This window comes from Nycticebus coucang, unplaced genomic scaffold (assembly GCF_027406575.1).
Source record: "Nycticebus coucang isolate mNycCou1 unplaced genomic scaffold, mNycCou1.pri scaffold_44, whole genome shotgun sequence".
NCBI lineage: Eukaryota > Metazoa > Chordata > Mammalia > Primates > Lorisidae > Nycticebus > Nycticebus coucang.
Window position 1 is genome coordinate 1,089,106 of NW_026515578.1, and position 18,871 is coordinate 1,107,976.

Consider the following 18,871-nt stretch of genomic DNA (forward strand, 5'->3'; position numbering starts at 1 on the left):
GTTTAGCGAGGAAATTTCTCAGTTACTGATGAGGAAACATGAGAGAACTCAGTTCAGGTGGCTTCAGGAAATTTGCACACACAGAGAAGACTGGATTACTGCAGCTCCAGAGATTACTGGAAGGAGGAGGAAGTGCTGGTATTAGGGCAGAACACAGAGAGGCATTTCTTTTCTCCAGAAGGATCAGGCATCTGAGATATATGTTGCATTGATACTAATTAATAAGATGAGGTTGCATTGAACAAAGATGGGTGGCTTTTTTTGCAAATGCTATTTCTTTCTATAAAGTAGCTGTTTCGTAAAATCCCTTAATGAGTTAATGTGAGATCTCCAAGAACATTCATTTTAGAAACAGTACACTTATCATTTGATTCAATCTGTATAAAAGTAAACAATGCAAGCAAAATATGTATCCCCTAATATTCTGAAATTTTTTTTAAAAAGCCTAAAAGCTTATTTTTTCTGAATTTTAATGTCACGTGCAGTGAATATTCTAGTGATTTTTGAATACAAAAAATTCATTAACATCTAATAATTCTTTTTTAAAAACATTTTAACTTTTTTTTTTTTTTTTTTTTTTTTTTTTTTTTTTTTTTTTTAGGGCCAGGGCTTGGTTTGAACCTGCCACCTCTGGCATATGGGGCTAGTGCCCTACTCCTTGGAGCCACAGGAGCCACCCAACATCTAATAATTATATGGCCATTCAGTGTTTCCTTTTTGATAAATAATTCACCATAGATAGCTCATTATAATTTCTCACATACCTCTTATATGAATTGAGAAAGAAAGTTAACAGCACAAAAGTAGAGGACCTAAGAAATATTGGTATACTTGCGTGTCTTGTGGGTGTGGAAAAGATCAAATTTTTAAAACTGCTATTCTACAAGGGTCTAGCCATGCAGATCGATTGAACCATTCCTCTAATGAGAAATGGATTATGCCCTCATCTGAACTGTCATCATAGCTGTGTTTCTTCCTAAATGATGTCCACAAACTGAAGAACTTGGCAGTTAATTGCAGCCTATTGTACAAATGATGTTTTGGGTTGTAGTAAAGACATGCTGTAAGCTTCTGCCATCGGCCTTGCCTTTTATGCTCTCTGGGTCATGATTTGCTCCTTCAAATAAAGACCACTCTCCACTCTTCTGTATGTGCACTTTTCTATATGAGTGATTTTCATTTGAAACATAATCTCACTTTTGAAGTTTTAACTGTATATTATATTAAACTTGTATTCCTATTGTCTTCAGTTTTTGTCTGTCATGCTCCTGTCTGCCCATAAATCAATCAATCCACCAATAAAAGAGAGAAAAAGCAGCCTGAAACCTAAAGTAATTATTTTCAAAGCCCAGCTTGAGGCTTCTGCTCAATAGGAACTCTCCTCCACTGTATGTTTGGCTTTGTCATATTTACATTTACAGTGTCATTTACACTGATTGTATATTCTCTTTTTTTTTCAGTGCATATTAAGACACAACCTCAGTATCAGGTAATAATATTCATTGTCTTGAATTATTTTCTGTACATTATGTGAAATTATACTTTACTTATGATACAATTTGTTTCAAAGCTTACTGTGCGTGATGTTGATATAAAACCTCCTACTCCAAAAAAAGGAGTACAAAGGATTAAAGTTAAACCAGCTGCAACAGGTAATTTTCTTTTGTTGTTGTTGTTATTCTGCCTCCCATTGTTCTCTGATTTGACTTCCCTGTCCTTGTTAGAGAATTGACAGAGGTGAATTTGGTGATTCCACAACTTTCCAAGTGCTTCTTGGAATTCAAATCTTTACTTAGAGGAGCACTTCATGTTAACATCTCAGTCATGTTTAATTCCATCTTACTGATTTTACACTGATGATGCAAAGGAAGTCAGATGATCCAATTAGCAGAGTGTGTTTGTGTGAGGGAGTATCGTTATTAGTAAAATAATTAATCATTCCTTTATGACTATTTGGTAGACACAGTCTTAAAACCATGATCCTGAAAGGTTAATAGTAGGAAATAGTCCTTCCGTACTATTGAATATATTACACAGAAGTAATCAACACCGGGAGTTGTCTGGACATTATTTCCATAGACTTTCAAAGTGCGTCTGGTGATAAATATTGCTGAGAATTAGTCTTTGTGTCATAAAACTGTACAAAGATGGTATACATTGCAACTTCTTTATTTGCTCAACTTTACATTTTTTGCATCTGTTGAGAATGACACTAGTATCCTTGTTTAATTTAAGCTCTCTATACCTTTCCAACATACGTGTACCACACTTAACTGAACACTCTGAACGCAGATTAGAAAAGGGGCATTCGTAAGTAAATGTGATTGGGGATCCCTAGGAGCCTTTGTATACAGTCCATTGTAAACATTAAAGGTATTTGTACCAGAATGTTTATTGCAGACCAATTCATAATTGCTAAGTCATGGAAGAAGCCCAAGTGCCCTTCGATCCAGGAATGGATCAATAAATTGTGGTATATGTACACCATGGAATATTATGCAGCCTTAAAGAAAGATGAAGACTTTACCTCTTTCATGTTTACATGGGTGGAGCTGGAAAATATTCTTTTTAGCAAAGTATCTCAAGAATGGAAGAAAAAGTATCCAATGTACTCAGCCCTACTATGAAACTGATTTATAGCTTTCATATGAAAGCTATAACCCTATTAAAGCACAAGAATATGGGGAAAGGGGTAAGAGAGGGGAGGGGAGGGAGAGGATGGGTCGATGGAGGGTAAATGGTGGGATCATACCTACAGAGCATTTTAAAAGGGTACAGGTGAAACTTACTAAATGCAGAATATAAATGTCTGAACACAATAATTAAGAAAATGCCATGAAGGCTATGTTAACCAGTTCAATGAAAATATTTCAAATTGTATATAAAACCAGCACAATGTACCCTATGATTGCATTAATGTACACAGCTATGATTTAATTTAAAAAATCTTACTATACTGAGCATTGAAATTGAAAAAAATTATAATACAAAACTCAGATTATTCATTCCATAAAAAACCACATTACACTGGAGGCTAACACTATGTGAAACATTTCTGGAACCACTCATATATTTCAGAAGTGCATTTATTTTGCAGTATAGCCTGTAAGTCATCTTCTGTTTATACATGTGGCCCTGGAATTTACCTTCCCTAACTGTGGTCCCTCTCCAGGGCCATTAGGATGATTAAGCAGACCTTGAATTGGTAATATAGTACCTATAATAGTACCTTAGGTCTCACATGGGGTTTTCACAATCTGACTTTTTCTCAACTCTCCATTTTAGCCCTTTTCCTGTGTGTCTGTCTTTTCACTAGCATTACTGAACTACCTCTGGGAGTGCCCTCTGAACCAATCCCTCTCTGTTGGACAAATGAACATCCTCTTTCAGACTTGTTTTTACTCCTGCTGCTTCCTGTCCTGCTCTCCCTTTTTCCTGGCCTCTCCATCTTTTCATCTTGCTCATCTCACCCTTTACTTCTCAGTTCAGACATGACTTCTGGAAAAGCCAACCTTGACAGATCTTATTCATTTCCCTTTAACCACAGTATAATTATCAAGTAGAATAGATAAAAACTGTGTGCCCAACAATGCTGTGGAATATTGTGTCCTACAGCCTTGGGATCTGGGGAATAGAAATGGAAAGAATTAACTTATAGTTCAGGTGGGGAAGGTGCAGAAGAGAAATCCGTAAGTGCTGAGGCCTCAGTGAGAGAGTAGATGCCGTTTGTCCAGGGAAAGAGCTGTAATTAACAGAGTCCTCACATAGCAATCTGTGTCCAAAAATAGAGAAGGAAAGAATGAAGGAAAAGAAAAGAAAGGAGAAAAATAACAAGAAGAGAAAAGTAAAGAACAAACGGAACAAATATTGTCAGCATATTAGAAGGAAAGCATTTCACACGTAAGTCACAGGGCATACACTGATTATGGTATAAAAAGTAACAGCAACTTAGTGAATAACATGTGCAATGCCTGGCAGGTTCTATTAAGTAGGAGAAAGAAGTAAACAGGGCTACTTGATATGTTTTCCTGGACTGAAAATTTTTTCTTTGTTTATGATGGCTTTGTCATTTATGTTGGGTGGATGAATTTCTGCGTGAATCTGTGATCTTTGTGTGCCTTTTACACACTAATGCCTAGTAGTTTTCTGAGTGGTTTTTCAAGTGTTAGGTAATTAGGAGTATTTTTTAAAGAAGTATATAGTCTGCTAAAGACAACTTCATCTAACTCTCAATCTATAAAATAAAAAGAAATTTAGCTTTCTATCCATTTTTATAAAGCTGATAGCTTTTACCACATAATTCTAAGCAACTCATTGTTAGATTAATTAGGAGTATTTTTTAAGGAAGTCTATAGTCTGCTAAAGACTTAACTTCATCTAAACTCAACTTATAAAATCAACAGAAATGTAGCTTTCTATCCACTTTTATAAAGCTGATAGCTTTTATCACATCATTCTAATCAACTCATTTACCTAAATATATGAAATTTACAGTATACAACTTTGTTACATCAGAAGAAGAGGAAGAAGAGCCTAAAGGAGATGAAAATGACAAGCCACAGGTATAAACAAATTTACATTTATGTTTCTGGTTTAATACTGTTTTCTTTATGTGAATGATGTGACATAGTCCAAGGGACATTTCCTACTGGAATAGTATTTTAGAATTCATATGTCATAAGCTAATGTTTAAGTTGAGGGAGTTTTTTTAACTAGTTATAAAACTTAAACCTTGCTAGAGTGAGGAGTGACTTATAGCTAATCTTTGTCCTTGGAATCGAGGCAGAGAATTTCTGATGTTTTTCTGGTTCTTTAGTTTTATAACCTTATATAATAAGGAAGGTATTGCCAAGTACGGAATCATATTACTAAGCAAGAGAAATTATGAGCAATTTCACCAAGATGGCCACTGAGTTGGACTCATGTTCAAAGAATCACCATTCCCAATGTCCCAAACTGTAGTGGAATTTTATACTGCCAGTCATTCATGCCAGGTAAAGTATTTCTTTCTCCTTATGGCCTCTGGCTCAGTTCAGTGTGTGTTGAGAGAGGGAAAGGGGTCATTAGACTGTGCCTATGAAGATAATCCTACCTTAAGAATGGGACTTTGATGTGAGGGTGCAGCAGCAAGTTTGTAACTACTTACCTACAGGACATTATTAAATGGTATCAAGGTTCCTTCACGCACTGTCTTAAGAGGACATTAGAATATCTTAGTCATAGGCTTAAGTAGATAGATAGTCTGTGTCAGAAAATAGCACTGTCATATTATGGATATCATTTGAATTTACATTTGAGGATTGGCTTTTCTTTCTGATTGCTATTGATTTTATCATGTAATAATGTATAGTTTCCCAGGTTTGAGTTATCATCAGTTTTTACAAACAGTTTGGAAATGCAGTCTTGGGGGGGCCACTATTGAGGTTAGAAGGTTTTAGTTAGGGAGGCTCTGTATTCACACTAGTTATCTACTGATGCATTTGGTCGTTTTTAAAGATAATAAGTTAATTCTGGACTGAATGAGAATGTTACATTTGCTAGTTCACAATTTTTTTTCTATGTGTTCTCTAAGGAATATTATTTTTTAACATGTATTTACAAGCCAGTGATTTCAGAGTAGATAAATACATTTAGGAAGTTTTCCAATACGATTCTTATTTTCTAATTTTATTTTGGAAAGAACATTCTCCTTGACAGAAAACACAACTGAGAAACAAAATAAGCACAAGAATATTGCATGTTTGCATATGAAAACATGTCTCCTGACTAGTAATAAATGAGGACTGATAGAATATATCTGTATATTCAGAACTTCCTTGTGTGCAAAAGTATGAGCAAATGTGGGGTCAAACAAGGTGAAGTGGAATGGGGAAATCAATAAAAACACCTAAGAAATGAGTTGTAACAGTGTTCTGACTAAAACTATGAATAATACAAAATTCCTGCTTGCCCTATAGCTGAGTTACTGTAAGGAAGAAGCAAAGTTTTTTAAAAGCACCTTCTGTAAGTGTCCTTGTGATAAACGGATTTTTTTTTCTTTTGGGTAGATGCCCAGCAGTGGGATTGCAGGGTCAAATGGGTAGTCTAGCTTGAGGTCTTTGATGGTTCTCCACACTGCCTTCCAAAAAGGCTGTATTCATTTGCATTTCCACCAGCAGTGTAAAAGTGTTTTCTCTCCTCATCCATGCTAGCATCTACAGTTTTGAGACTGTGATGTGAACCATTCTCCCTGGGGTTAGATGGTATTTCAGGGTGGTTTTCATTTGCATTTTATTAGGGATGATGTGCAGTTTTCATATGTTAATAAGCCATTCCTCTGTTTGTCTTCTTTAGAAAAGTTTCTATTCATCTCTCTTGCCCAGTGATCTAAGGGATTGTTGACTCTTTTAATGTTTATTACTTCAAGTTCTCTGTAGATCCTAGTTATCAAGCTTTTGTCTGAATCAAAATATGCCAATAACCTTTCCCTATTTATTGAAGCTCAATTTACTATCACCAAAATGTGGAAGCAGCCTAAATGCCCACCAACTCAAGAATGGATTAAGAGCTGTGGTATTTGTATAGCATGGAATATTACTCAGTCACTAAAAAAGACGGAGATTTCACATCCTGTGTATTAACCTGGATGCATGTGGAACACATTATTTTTAGTAAAGCATCACAAGAATGGAGAAATAAGAACCCTATGTACTCAATTCTGATATGTGGACAATTAAGGTCCTAGTACACAATGGGGGTGAGGGATGGGGAAAGCTGAGAAAAGGAAGGAGGGAGGGTGTGGGGGATAGATTTCACCTTTTGAGGGGCAGGACACAAATATAATAGGCTCCTTATCTGACAAAACCAATTAATGTAACCTACTTCTGTGTACCCTCAATGAGTCCCCAATAATTTAAAAAAAAAAAAGAGCTTCATCTAATTTAACAAATAGTATACCAGACTGTGAGGGGAAAGATGCACCTGGAGTGTCCACTCCTTAGTGCTTCAGGCATTTTCTCAAGAAAAAGTCCTCACTCATAAAAAATATCTATTTATCTCATGCCTACATTGTGTCCCCCAGGAATACTCACCACTCACCCTCTAAACTTTATTTAAATGAAAAAAATAAACTCTGAAAATTATAACAATCCAGATAGAGATTAGGAATACACTTGACGCAGGTGAGGAGAAATGTGAAAATGTTACAGACAGTAAATAAGCAAGAAACTCAGAAGTTACAGTTGAAATGAATGGACACTAATTTTTTTTTATGTCTTTAATATGATTTTATTTTATTTTTTATTTCATAAATTTTTTTTCAATCATAACTGTGTTCCTTAATGCCTTTATGGGGTATAATGTGCTGATTTTATATACAATTTGGAATGCTTACATCAAACTGGTTAACATTGCCTTCACCTCACTTAATTATTTGTTGTGTTAAGACATTTATACTCTACTCCTAATAGATTTAACATGTACCCTTAATATACACCATAGATGATGTCCCACCAGTACCCTTAATATGCACCATAGATGATGTCCCACCAATTATCCTCCATCTACATGGCGAACACCTGCCCTTCCTCTCCTGTTGTCTGGTCATTTTGGGCTACACTTTTGTTTTATCATTTGTGTAAAAGTGTGTGGGATTATATGTTGGTTTCATAATAGTACTGAGTACATTGGATACATTTTTCCCATTCTTGAGATACTTTTCACTAAGAAGAATATGTTCCAGCTCCATCTATGGACATAAAATAAAGTCTCCATCATTTTATGGATGTATGATATTCAATTATATACACACATACACCATAAGTTGTTAATCCATTCATGGGTCTATGGGCACTTGGGCTTCTTCCATGACTGAGCAATTATGATTTGGGCTTAAATAAACATTGTGGTACAAATATCTATGTTGTAAAATGATTTGTGGTCATCTAATATAGACCTAGTAGAGGAATTGCAGGATCAAATAGCAGGTCTCCTTTCAGTTCCCTAGGTGTTATCCAAACCTCTTTCCAAAAGGAACATTTCAGCTTGCATTCTCACTAGTAGTGCAGAAGTGTTCCCTTCTCTCCACGTCCACACCAACATCTGCACTTTTGGGATTTTGTGATGTGGGCTACTCTCACTGGAGTTAGATGATGTTTCAATGAGGTTTTGATTTGCATTTCTCTGATGAATAGGGATGATGAGCAGTTTTTTTCATGTGTCTACAGGCCATGCACCTGTCTTCTTCAGAGAAGCTTCCATTCAAATCTTTTGCCCACAATGAAATGGGATCACTTGTTCTTTTTTTATTAATTAGCTTGAGTTTTCTGTGGATTCTAGTTATCAAAACTTTGTCAGAAACATAACCTGCAAATATCTTCTCCCATTCTGAACTTTATTTAAATGAAAAGAAGTATAATGTGAAAATGTTAATAATGTGCAAAGAACCTGGACATGTATTTAACAAACATGAGGAGAAATGTGAAAATTATACTGACATTAAAAGAAGGAAGGAACTCAGAAGTTACCACTGGAATGAAGGAAGACCATGACTTTCAAAGTGTAGTGGCAAGAAATAGGAACCAAACACCATTAATTGGATATTAGATATCAGAACTATGGTTCAATCTAGTAATGCAAAATTTGTGACTTGATAACTTTAGAGAAATGAAGTGTGGGCTTGTTCAAGTGAAAGGGCACAGTGCTTCTGCTTCTACAGGCACTTATGAAGAAGGAAAAGCAGTACATACTGCACGTGTTCCTGAGGCATGAATCAGAAAATATTCATCCCATCTTTTTTAATGGCTGGATATTATTCCATTGTATACTTATACCACAGCTTATGAATCCATTCTTGGGTTTGGGGGCATTTAGGCTGTTTCCACATTTTGACAATTGTAAATTGAGCTGCCATAAACAGTCTAGTGCAAGTGTCCTTATGGGAAAAGGATTTTTTTTTCCTTCTGGGTAGATACCAAGTAATGGGTTTGCAGGATCAAATGGGAGGTCTACCTGGAGTTCTTTGAGGGTTCTCCACACTGCCTTCCAAAAAGTTAGTATTACTTTGGCATCCCACCAGCAGTGTAGAAGTGTTCCCTTCTCTCCACATTCATGCCAGTGTATGCAGTTTTGAGATTTTGTGATGTGTACTATTCTCACTGTGTTTAGATGATCTCTCAGGGTGGTTTTGATTTGCATTTTTCTAATAATTAGAGATCATGAGCATTTTTTCATATGTTTGTTAGCCATTAGTCAATCTTCTTTAGAGAAGGTTATATTCGTCTCTCTTGACCAGGGATTTATGGGATTGTTGGCTTTTTTCTTGTGGATTAATTTGAGTTCTCTGTAGATCCTAGTTATCAATCTTTTGTCTGATTCAAAATATGGAAATATCCTTTCCTATTGTGTAGTTATCTATTTGCTTTGGTTCTTGTCTCCTTAGCTCTACAGAAGCTTTTTAATTTAATTAAGTCCCATTTGTTTATTTTTGTTGTTGTTGCAATTGCTATGTAAGTCTTCTTCTCAAGGTCTTTCCCCAGGCTGATATCTTCTGGTGTTTTTCCAATGCTTTCTTTGAGGATTTTTATCATTTCATGCCTTAAATTAAGGTCTTTATTTCCATCTTGAATCATTTTTTGTGAGTGGAGAAAAGTGTGGGTCCAGTTTCAGTCTCTTACATGTGGATATCCAGTTCTCCCAGCACCATTTATTGATTACAGATTCTTTCCTCCAATATATGTTCTTGTTTGTTTTATCAAAGATTAGGTGGCTGTACCATGTTAGTTTCATTCCCTGGTTTTCTACTCAAATCCAAATGTATATGTCTCTATTTTTGTCAGTGTCATGCTGTTTTGACCACTATGGCCTTGTAGTAGAGCCTAAAGTCTGGTATGCTGATGCCCTCAGGTTGGTTTTTACCCTTAAGAACTACTTTGGCTATATGGAATTTTTTATGGTTCCATACAAAATGAAGAATTATTTTTTCCAGCTCTTGAAAGCACAGCGAGTACTTTAATAAGAATGGCATTGAATCTGTAGTTTGCTTTGGGATGTATAGACATTTTAACAACGTTGATTCTTCCCAGCCATGAGCATAGTCTGTTCTTCCATTTGTTAATATCTTCTGTTATTTTTTTCTTAGGGGTTCGTAGTTTTCTTTGTAGAGGTCGCTCACCTCTTTGGTGATGTATATTTCTGGGCATTTCATTTTCTTTTAAGCTACTGTGAAGGGTATTATGTCCTTAATTACCTTCTCATCTTGGCTGTTATTGGCATTTGCATAAGCTACTGATTTTTGGACATTGGTTTCATATCCTGAGACATTACTGTATTTTTTTTTTATCACTTCCAGGAGTCTTCTGGTTGCATCCTTATGGTTATTTAACTATAAGGTCATATCATCAGCAAAGAGGGAGAGCTTCACTTCTTCTGCCCCCTTTTGGATCCCCTTTATTTCCTTCTCTTGCCTCATTGTATTGGCTAGAACTTCCAGCACTACCTTGAATAGTAGTGGTGATAGAGGACAACATTGTCTGTTCCAGTTCTGAGTGGAAAAGTTTTCAGTTTTATCCCATTCAGTATAATATTAGCTGTGGCTTTGTCATAGATAGCTTCAAGCAGTTTAAGGAATACACCACCAATGCCTATATTCTTCAGAGTTCTAATTAGAAAAGGATGTTTCATTTTTACCAAATTTTTTTTTTCTGCTTCTATTGAGAGCATGATATGGTCTCTGTTTTTGGTTCTATTGATATGGTGAATTACATTTATGGATTTGTATATGTTAAACCAGCCTTGCATCCCTGGGCTGAATCCTACTTGACCATGATGTATGAATTTTTTAATGATAAACTGTCATCTACAGGCTAGGATTTTATCGAGAATTTTTGCAACTATATTCATTGGTAAAATTGGTCTGTAGTCTCCTTTTTAGTTGGATTTTTTCCTGGTTTTGGTATCAGAGTTATGTTTACTTCATAGAATGTTTTAGTGAAGATTCCTTCCTCCTCAATTTTTTGGAATAATTTTTTCAGTATGGGTATAAGCTGCTCTTTGAAAGTTTGATAGAACTGTGGTGTCAAGCCATCTGACCTGGGCATTTTTAGGGCGGGGGGATATTTTATTGCTTCTTTGATCTCAGTGCTTGAAATTGGTCTGTTCAGAAAGTCTATTTCTTCTTAAGTCTAGTACAAGGGCATGTTTCCAAGTATTGATCCATTTCCTCCACATTGTCAAATTACTGGGCATAGAGTTTCTTGAAGTATTCAGTGATAATCTCTTATATCTCTGTAGCATCTGTTGTTATTTCACCTTTATCATTTATAATTGAGGTGACTAGAGATTTTACTTCCCTGTTTCCAGTTAGTGTGGTCAAAAGTTTATCTGTTATTTACTTTTTCAAAAATCCAACTTTTTATTTCATTAATTTTCTGAATTTTTTTTTTTTTGTTTTCAATTTCATTAACATCTGATTTAATTTTGGCTATCTCTTTTCTTCTGCTGAGATTAGGGTCTTTTTCCAATTCCATAAGATGATTTGTGAGTGTGCTGATGCACTCAATTTTGGGTTTTTGAAGGTGGGCTTGTAGCACAATAAATTTTCCTGTCAGGATAGATTTTGTTGCATCCCAGAGGTTTTGGTAACTTCTGTCATAACTGTTGTTATGTTTGAAGAAATTAACCCTTTCCTTTTTTTTTTTTATCTCTTTCTGAACCCAACTATCATTCAGCATAAGGTTGTGAAGTTTACAAGACTTTGTGTGGGCATGAACAATTTTGTTGGAGTTGATCATCAGTATTATAGTCTTGTGTTCTGAGAAGAAGCATGATATAATTTCTATTCCTTTAATTTTGCCGAGATTTTATTTGTATCATAGGATGTGATCTATTTTGGAGCATGTGCCATGAGCTGATGAAAAAAAAAAAGTACATTCTTTTGCTTTAGGATGGTGTATTCTACCCATTTGTTCTAGAGTCATATTTAAGTCATTTGTAGCCTAGTTTAGTTTCTGTTTAGAGGATATGTCCAATTTTGTCAGAAGGGTGTCGAAGTCCTGACTGTTAAGATATTCTGGGATATAGGCGACGCCTGTGGCTCAGTGAGTAGGGCACCGGTCCCATATGCCGAGGGTGGCGGGTTCAGGCCCAGCCCCGGCCAAACTGCAACAAAAAAATAGCTGGGCGTTGTGGCGGGTGTCTGTAGTCCCAGCTGCTTGGGAGGCTGAGGCAAGAGAATCACTTAAGCCCAGGAGTTGGAGGTTGCTGTGAGCCGTGTGACGCCACGGCACTCTACTCGAGAGTGGTACAATGAGACTCTGTCTCTACAAAAAAAAAAAAAAAAAAAAAAAGATATTCTGGGATATCACATTGCTGAGACCAGTCAAGGTCTGTTGTATAAATCTGGGAGTATTTAAGTTAGGTGCATAAATGTTTAAAATTGAGGTCTCTTCTTGTTGTTTTCTTCCTTTTACAACTATGAAGTGTCCTTGTTTGTCTTTCTTAACTAAAGATGCTTTGAATCTGATTGTATCTGAGAATATAATTGCAACCCTTTATGATTTCCATTTGCTTGGTGCACTGTTTTCTGTCCCTTAACCCTGAGGCTTGATTTGTCCTTCAGGGCTAGGTGTGTCTCCTGGAGACAGCGTATGGATGTCTTGGGGTTTATTATTATTGTTTGTTTGTTTGTTTTTGTTTGTCTTTTTATCCAATAAGCCAGCCTGTGCCTCTTCAGTGGGGAATTCAATCCATTTACATTTATTGACAATGTTGATTAGAGTGGTAGAAGTCTATTCATGTCATTATGAGATGGTTTGTTGTGTAATTTTATCCTTTCTGCCATTGTGGAAGCTAAGCTTTGGTTTTTGGCTTCTAGGTATTTTCTTTGTTAGTGGTTCACCGTGGTGTGCAGTATTGAGAATAGGTCTAAGTATTTCCTTTCGAGCTGGTCTTCTTGTGAGAAATTTCCTCAGTGCTTGTATATCAGCAAAAGATTGGATTTCTCCATCCATTTTGAAGCTAAGTTTAGCAGGACACAGGATTCTGGGCTGAAAATTATTTTGTTTAAGGATGTTGAAGGTGTATGACCATGCTCTTCTTTCTTGGAACGTTTCAGTTGAAAAGTCTGCTATCAACCTACTGACCTTGTAGGTCAATTGGCACTTATTCCTAGCTGCTTGCAGAGTTTTCTCCTTCATCTTGACTTGTGACACGTTGATCAAATTGTGTCTTGGAGAGGCTCTGTTAGAATTGAGATGACTCCGGTTTGATATCCATCTGAAAAGTGTGTGTCAGGATCTTTAGTAAAACTAGGAAAGTTTTCATTTATCATAGTCTCCAGTAGGGCTTCCTTGCCTTTGGGTCAGTCTTCTTCCTCTTTTGGTATTCATATCATCCATATGTTTGAATGCTTCATGGCATCTCCTAGTTCTATAAGCTCCTACTCTGCTTTCTCTCTCTTCTTTTCTGACTCTGTAACATCCTGTGTTAACTCAGACTTTATGCTCTAACTCTGATGTTCTTTCTTCTCTGTGGTATACTCTATTTGATACTTTTGACTGCTTCTTTACATTCCCTGATTGTCTGCTTCACTTATTTCAGCTCATCTGCATCCTATATCTACCTATCTCTCATCTGACCTTTGGTTTTGTCTTTCCATTTTCTTATTCAATCCCTTTTGTGTCTCAATCATCCATATTTTCAAATTGCCTTTCTGTTAAATCCATTAATTCCTTATAGGAAGAGTCTTCCTTAAAAATTTCTTGACAGTCCCTTGGAAGAGTTGCTCTATTTTGGTTCTTCATGGTGCCTGAGTTTTTCTTTTGGTCCCTCCTCATGTGTGCTCTCTTCTTGTTCACTTCTTTTTGCTCCTTTCTCCTTCTCACTTCCTCCTCTCCTTCAAGTTACCTTGTCTCAGATTTTAGGCCTCATAAGAGGCCTCTTGTTGTGGGGTCAATAGGCAGAGGAGAGTAGGAGTAAGCAAGGAGAGGCAAGAGGAAAGAAAAAGAGAAAAAAAAGATGGAAAAAAGAATGAAAGAGTAAGAGAAAAGCAAAAGAAAGGAACACAAAAGAAAAAAAAAGCCAACGTGTGGAGGGGGAATAATGGAAGAAAATTGAAGAACAGGTGAAAAGGAGAATAGGAAGGGAGGATGAGAGTGATAGCACAAATGTTATTTTTCAGCAGGTTATATTTCAGGCATGTTATGGCCAAGCCTATAGCTCAAGGTTTTTGTGGAGCTGAGCTGGGTGGATTCCTCTAGTTCAGGCACTCCTTACCAGCGTGAACACAGCCTGCCTCTTCCTCTGCCATTAATAAAAACAAACAAACAACAACAACAAACCCAGAAACCAAGAAGCAAAAATTGAGTAAGGATGAAAAAAGAAAGAATAAAATATATAGCAAAATAGGAAAGTTTTACAGCATGATCTTCCTAATACTATCTTCCTGGGGCCAACACTAGAAAGTTTTCCTGGCTTCTTTGAGCCAGACTACTGCTGAAATCTACCTGCCAGACCACTGCTGTGTCACACCCACCCTCAGCAAAGAAAGGATGGAAAAAGAAGAAAAAATAAAAATACAATATGAGAATAGATACATAAAATTAAGTGTACTGTTTAATCAAAGGAGGGAGAGAGGAGACAAATAAATAAAGAAGAAAGAGAACACACCAAGAAGAAAAAAAAATGTGGGAGGGGAATATCCTAGCTGATGCAGAAGCACTTTGGGAGAGGTTATAGAGAAGAGTCTCTATCAACGAGAGAATGCTGAGGAGTGAAGTGGGGACAGAAAAAATTAAGCTAAAATTCTGCAACAACAACAACAACAAAATACAGGAAACCTTGCCCTTTTTGAATGTAAAAATGAAAGTTAGTTAAAGAATCAGCCAAACAACTTAACAGGAAACAAAATACATTGAAATAAGATAAAGTGGGGGGTAAAAAAAGAAGCTCAAATAGCCTGATGTAAACAATCTCAACAACAAATAGAGGAAGGAAAGAAGAGAAATAAAAGAAACAATGATATCAACCCAAAGAAATTGTGTGTGTGTGTGTGTGTGGCTGATTCTTTAACTAACTTCCATATTTCCATTCAACAAGGGCAAGGGTTCCTGTATTTTTTTTTTTTTTTGGTTCAGGATTTTAGCTTGTTTATAAACATGTATATAAACATACACATGTATATGAGGTAGGGATACAACTTTAGTAGGAATATATTTATGTTGCAATATGTACTTCCTGAACACCTGATGGTGCAGTGAATATGGGGGACAAACAACACAACTGTTAACTTTTCTCTGGTCCTCAGGCTTAGAGCTGTTTCCCAGGTTAGCTGTTGGTGATCGCATGTTCACCTGCTCAGCACTCAGGCTCTGCTGATCTGAGATTCCACAGCTCTCAAAAATTCTTTAGCCACAGGTCTGACAGATTTCTTCTACGACAGTTCCCATGGAGTTCGGGAGCCCCTCATGAGTGTAGGTCCACTCCTCACAGGAAGAACACAGATTACCACATCATAGGCCCCCAGCAAGAGGGTCCCCCCACAACCATCTGGTGCCCTTTATGACAATGGTGGCATTCTATATGGGGACTTTCCCCATGAGAATATTTCAACCACTGCCAAACTGCAGCAGAACTGCGCTAGATAGCACCCTAATGTGACCACCAAATTCTGCTCAGGAGTACACACTACAATCTTTTCACTCAATGCCCAGCTTCCCCTAAGAACCAAAAACCATGAAAGGCTTCTTCTGGGACAGCTGTGGGGAGGCTGGATGTCATGGAGGCCACTGCTGGTGACTCAGCCTCCACTGAAGCCAGAGTGGACTCACAGAAACTTGCCTGTTGTGGTGGGGCTTTACTGTTCCGGCAAATCCAATAGTACACCACATCACCATACACCCTGAATTACCACTCCATGCCAATATTCCATGCTGGCAATGGTCTGGCCTTCTCCAGGAGAGCTCAGTTAAATGTCTTTCCCATCCACTGTCATGCTCTGCCCCGTCAAGTTTTTCTTCTCATAGGGTTTCCTTTCTTTAAAGCATTTTCCCTATGAGCAAACATTTTATTAAAAATATTTAGATGTAGTCAAGGAATTGTTCAGCTAAATAGAGGAGTGTTGACAATGGTGAGGTTATACTTAACACAACATACTCCAAAGTTGTCCATTATGCCAGTATCTAATGTTAACATGGAAATATTTCTAGGGTTAAAAATATTTTAATGATGTAATGCCAGAACTATGACAACCCATGTGTTAATCTTTTGCAACATTCACTTGTGTTAGGGAATACAAAGTAATGTTATGGAAGGAGAAGTAAGTTCCTTGTTGCAATACGACATGAGTTAAGATTTTGCATTTGAATATGTTTCCTTTGGCTGTCCATGTGAGGTGACAGTACCAATAGCAATACCTAGGTGAAAGATAAGGTTCATCTAGAGAGCATATGTAAGGTTGCAAAGCTTTGATTTTCAAGAAATTCTTCTTTTATTTAAAGGTAAAATTATTGTTTTTAGAGTAGAAAATTCAGACATTTTTTAAGAAAGTGATTAGGAAATCTTGGTGCCACTTATTATACTGTAATTGAAACTCAATATTGATGTTACTTTTAACAGAGTCATTCTTCTGGGACTGGCAATTCAAATGGAACCAAGACAGTACCAGAACAAGTAAATGGTAAGGACTGCATCTTATGGAAAATGTCATGTGAAAGAATGTTTATTGAAAAACATGAGCACCAAGATATCATAAATGCCAAAGAAAACCACCTATTACGTGTACAATTAAAAAAAAATAAAATGAAAAAGCGAAACAGGTGTTAGGAACAAGTGAGGATGAAACAGAGAGTATCACTAAAGAAGCAGAATCTTTATCCCATCTCCATATAGTCTGAAAGCTGAGCAAAGTCAGGAAATCAGGAAGTGAACAGGTTTACAAAAGGGAGTGAAGAAAGGGAAAGCAGACAGTACAGGGGGTACATGGAGAGAAAAGGAGCAGATGGATGTAATGGCAAAGTGGTTCAGTAAAATACTTCCTAAATAAAAGGTAGATCAAGGTGTTATACAGGTGGGAAGAATATAATAAAATGAGCTTCCAGTGCCAAAAGGAGTGAGAGAAGTAGCACCAACTTCCCTGTTTTCTGTGTGTTTCTTAATGTTGGCAAGGCATTAAGGTCTGAGGCCCCTGGTCATGCAGAGCTGTCTGATGGAGAGTGGAGATGTTACATGTATGCAATTTCATGTCGTATAAAGTGATGGTTCTTCATAACATATGGTTCAATTGGATGCAATTGGATGGAAGACAGTAGGCTTAGTTGTGGAGAGGCCAGGAAAGCTATAAACCTCTAACATTCCATTAGAAACTTTGTGATTTTAAATACCATTTCCGTGTGGAATATGTGATGGAGAGGAACTGGAGTCTATATTCCAAAGGATAATTTCAGGGAAAGGAATGTATATTCACACTCTTCAGAGACCAGAGCTTCTCAAACATAAAGACATCAGTGGGGGCCATGTTAAAATGCACATTGTGATTGAGCAGGTTTGTGATTCTGCAGTGCTAATGCATTCTCAGGTGAGTCCAGGGCTGCTGTTCCTCACACCACCTTGAATAACTAGGGTATAGACTTCTCTGTAGGAAACCTGTAGGAGGCGCCATTGAAGAATACTTCCAACCTAGAATCAAGGGAAAGCTTTGTTTTGGTTTTATTTTTGAGCATGTTTCCAGATGGAGGATAACACTGAATTATAGAAAGATTGAAATTCTAGGTATAAAATGTTATTGCTAAATAAAGAGGAAAAAGGTGGTGTAAATAATCCATCAAAGGAATGCAAATGTCAGAATGTCAGATTTCAAGTTTTTTTTTTTGCAAAGCAAGAGGGTTTGTGAGTGGGCACAGAGGCAGGGAAGAAAGAAGTTAGCTAGGTAATTTCTCATTCCTGATGCGAAAACGTGGTAGAACTCAGTTCAGGTGGCTTCAGGAAATTGGCACACACATAGAAGATTGGATTATTGCAGCCCCAGAGATTACTGGAAGGAGGAAGAAATGCTGGGATTGAGGCAGACCACAGAGATGCATTTCTTTTCTCTGGAATTATCAGGCATCAGAGATATGTTTTTCATTGATACTAGTTAATCAGATGAGGTTACTTTGAAAATAGCTGACTGGCTTTTAAATGCTATTTTTTCCTATAAAGCAGCTGTTTCCTAAAATCCCTTAATGGATTAATGTGACAACCCCAAGGACACTAATTTTAGAAACAATACACTTATCACTTGATTAAATCTGTATAAGAGGAAAGTAGGTAAACAAAATACGTATCCCTTAATATTCTAAAAATGTGAAAAACTGCCTAAAAGCTTATGTATGACTTTTATAAATTTTAATGTCATGTCCAGTGAATAGTCTAGTGATTTTGGAATATAAAATTTCATTTATACCTCATAATTCTGTGGCCATTCAGTGTATTCCTTTTTGATAAATAGTTCATGACTGATAGGTCAGTATATATAATTTCTTGCATACCTCTTATGTGAGTTGAGGAAGAAAATTAATATGACAAAGTAGAGGACACAAAAAATATTGGTATACTTGTGTATTTATGGGTATGGAAAAAAAATCACATTTTTAAAACTGTTATTTTACAAGGATCTATCCATGTAGATCGATTGAACCCTTTCTCTAATGAGAAATGGATTATAACCTCCACTGAACTGTCATCACACCTGTGTTCCTTCTGAAATGGAGCATAGGCTGCATAACATGTCAGATCCTTGCAGCATATGGTATAAATGATGTTGTGGGTTGCACTAAAGACATACTGTAAGCTTCTTCCATCAGCCTGGTCCTTTATCCTCTCTGGATCATGACTTGCTCCTTTGAATAAAGACCACTCT

General features: G+C 36.7%; 1 protein-coding gene across 1 annotated transcript in view; it reads left to right on the plus strand.

The window, feature by feature from the left end:
• LOC128579308 (uncharacterized) overlaps positions 1-18,871 on the plus strand; it is a 94,507-nt gene that overhangs the window by 41,367 nt on the left and 34,269 nt on the right. The window contains exons 5-8 of the mRNA XM_053581455.1: positions 1,461-1,489; positions 1,571-1,652; positions 4,495-4,562; positions 16,591-16,651. Coding sequence (XP_053437430.1) covers positions 1,461-1,489; positions 1,571-1,652; positions 4,495-4,562; positions 16,591-16,651 — 240 coding nt within the window. The remainder of the gene's footprint in view (positions 1-1,460; positions 1,490-1,570; positions 1,653-4,494; positions 4,563-16,590; positions 16,652-18,871) is intronic.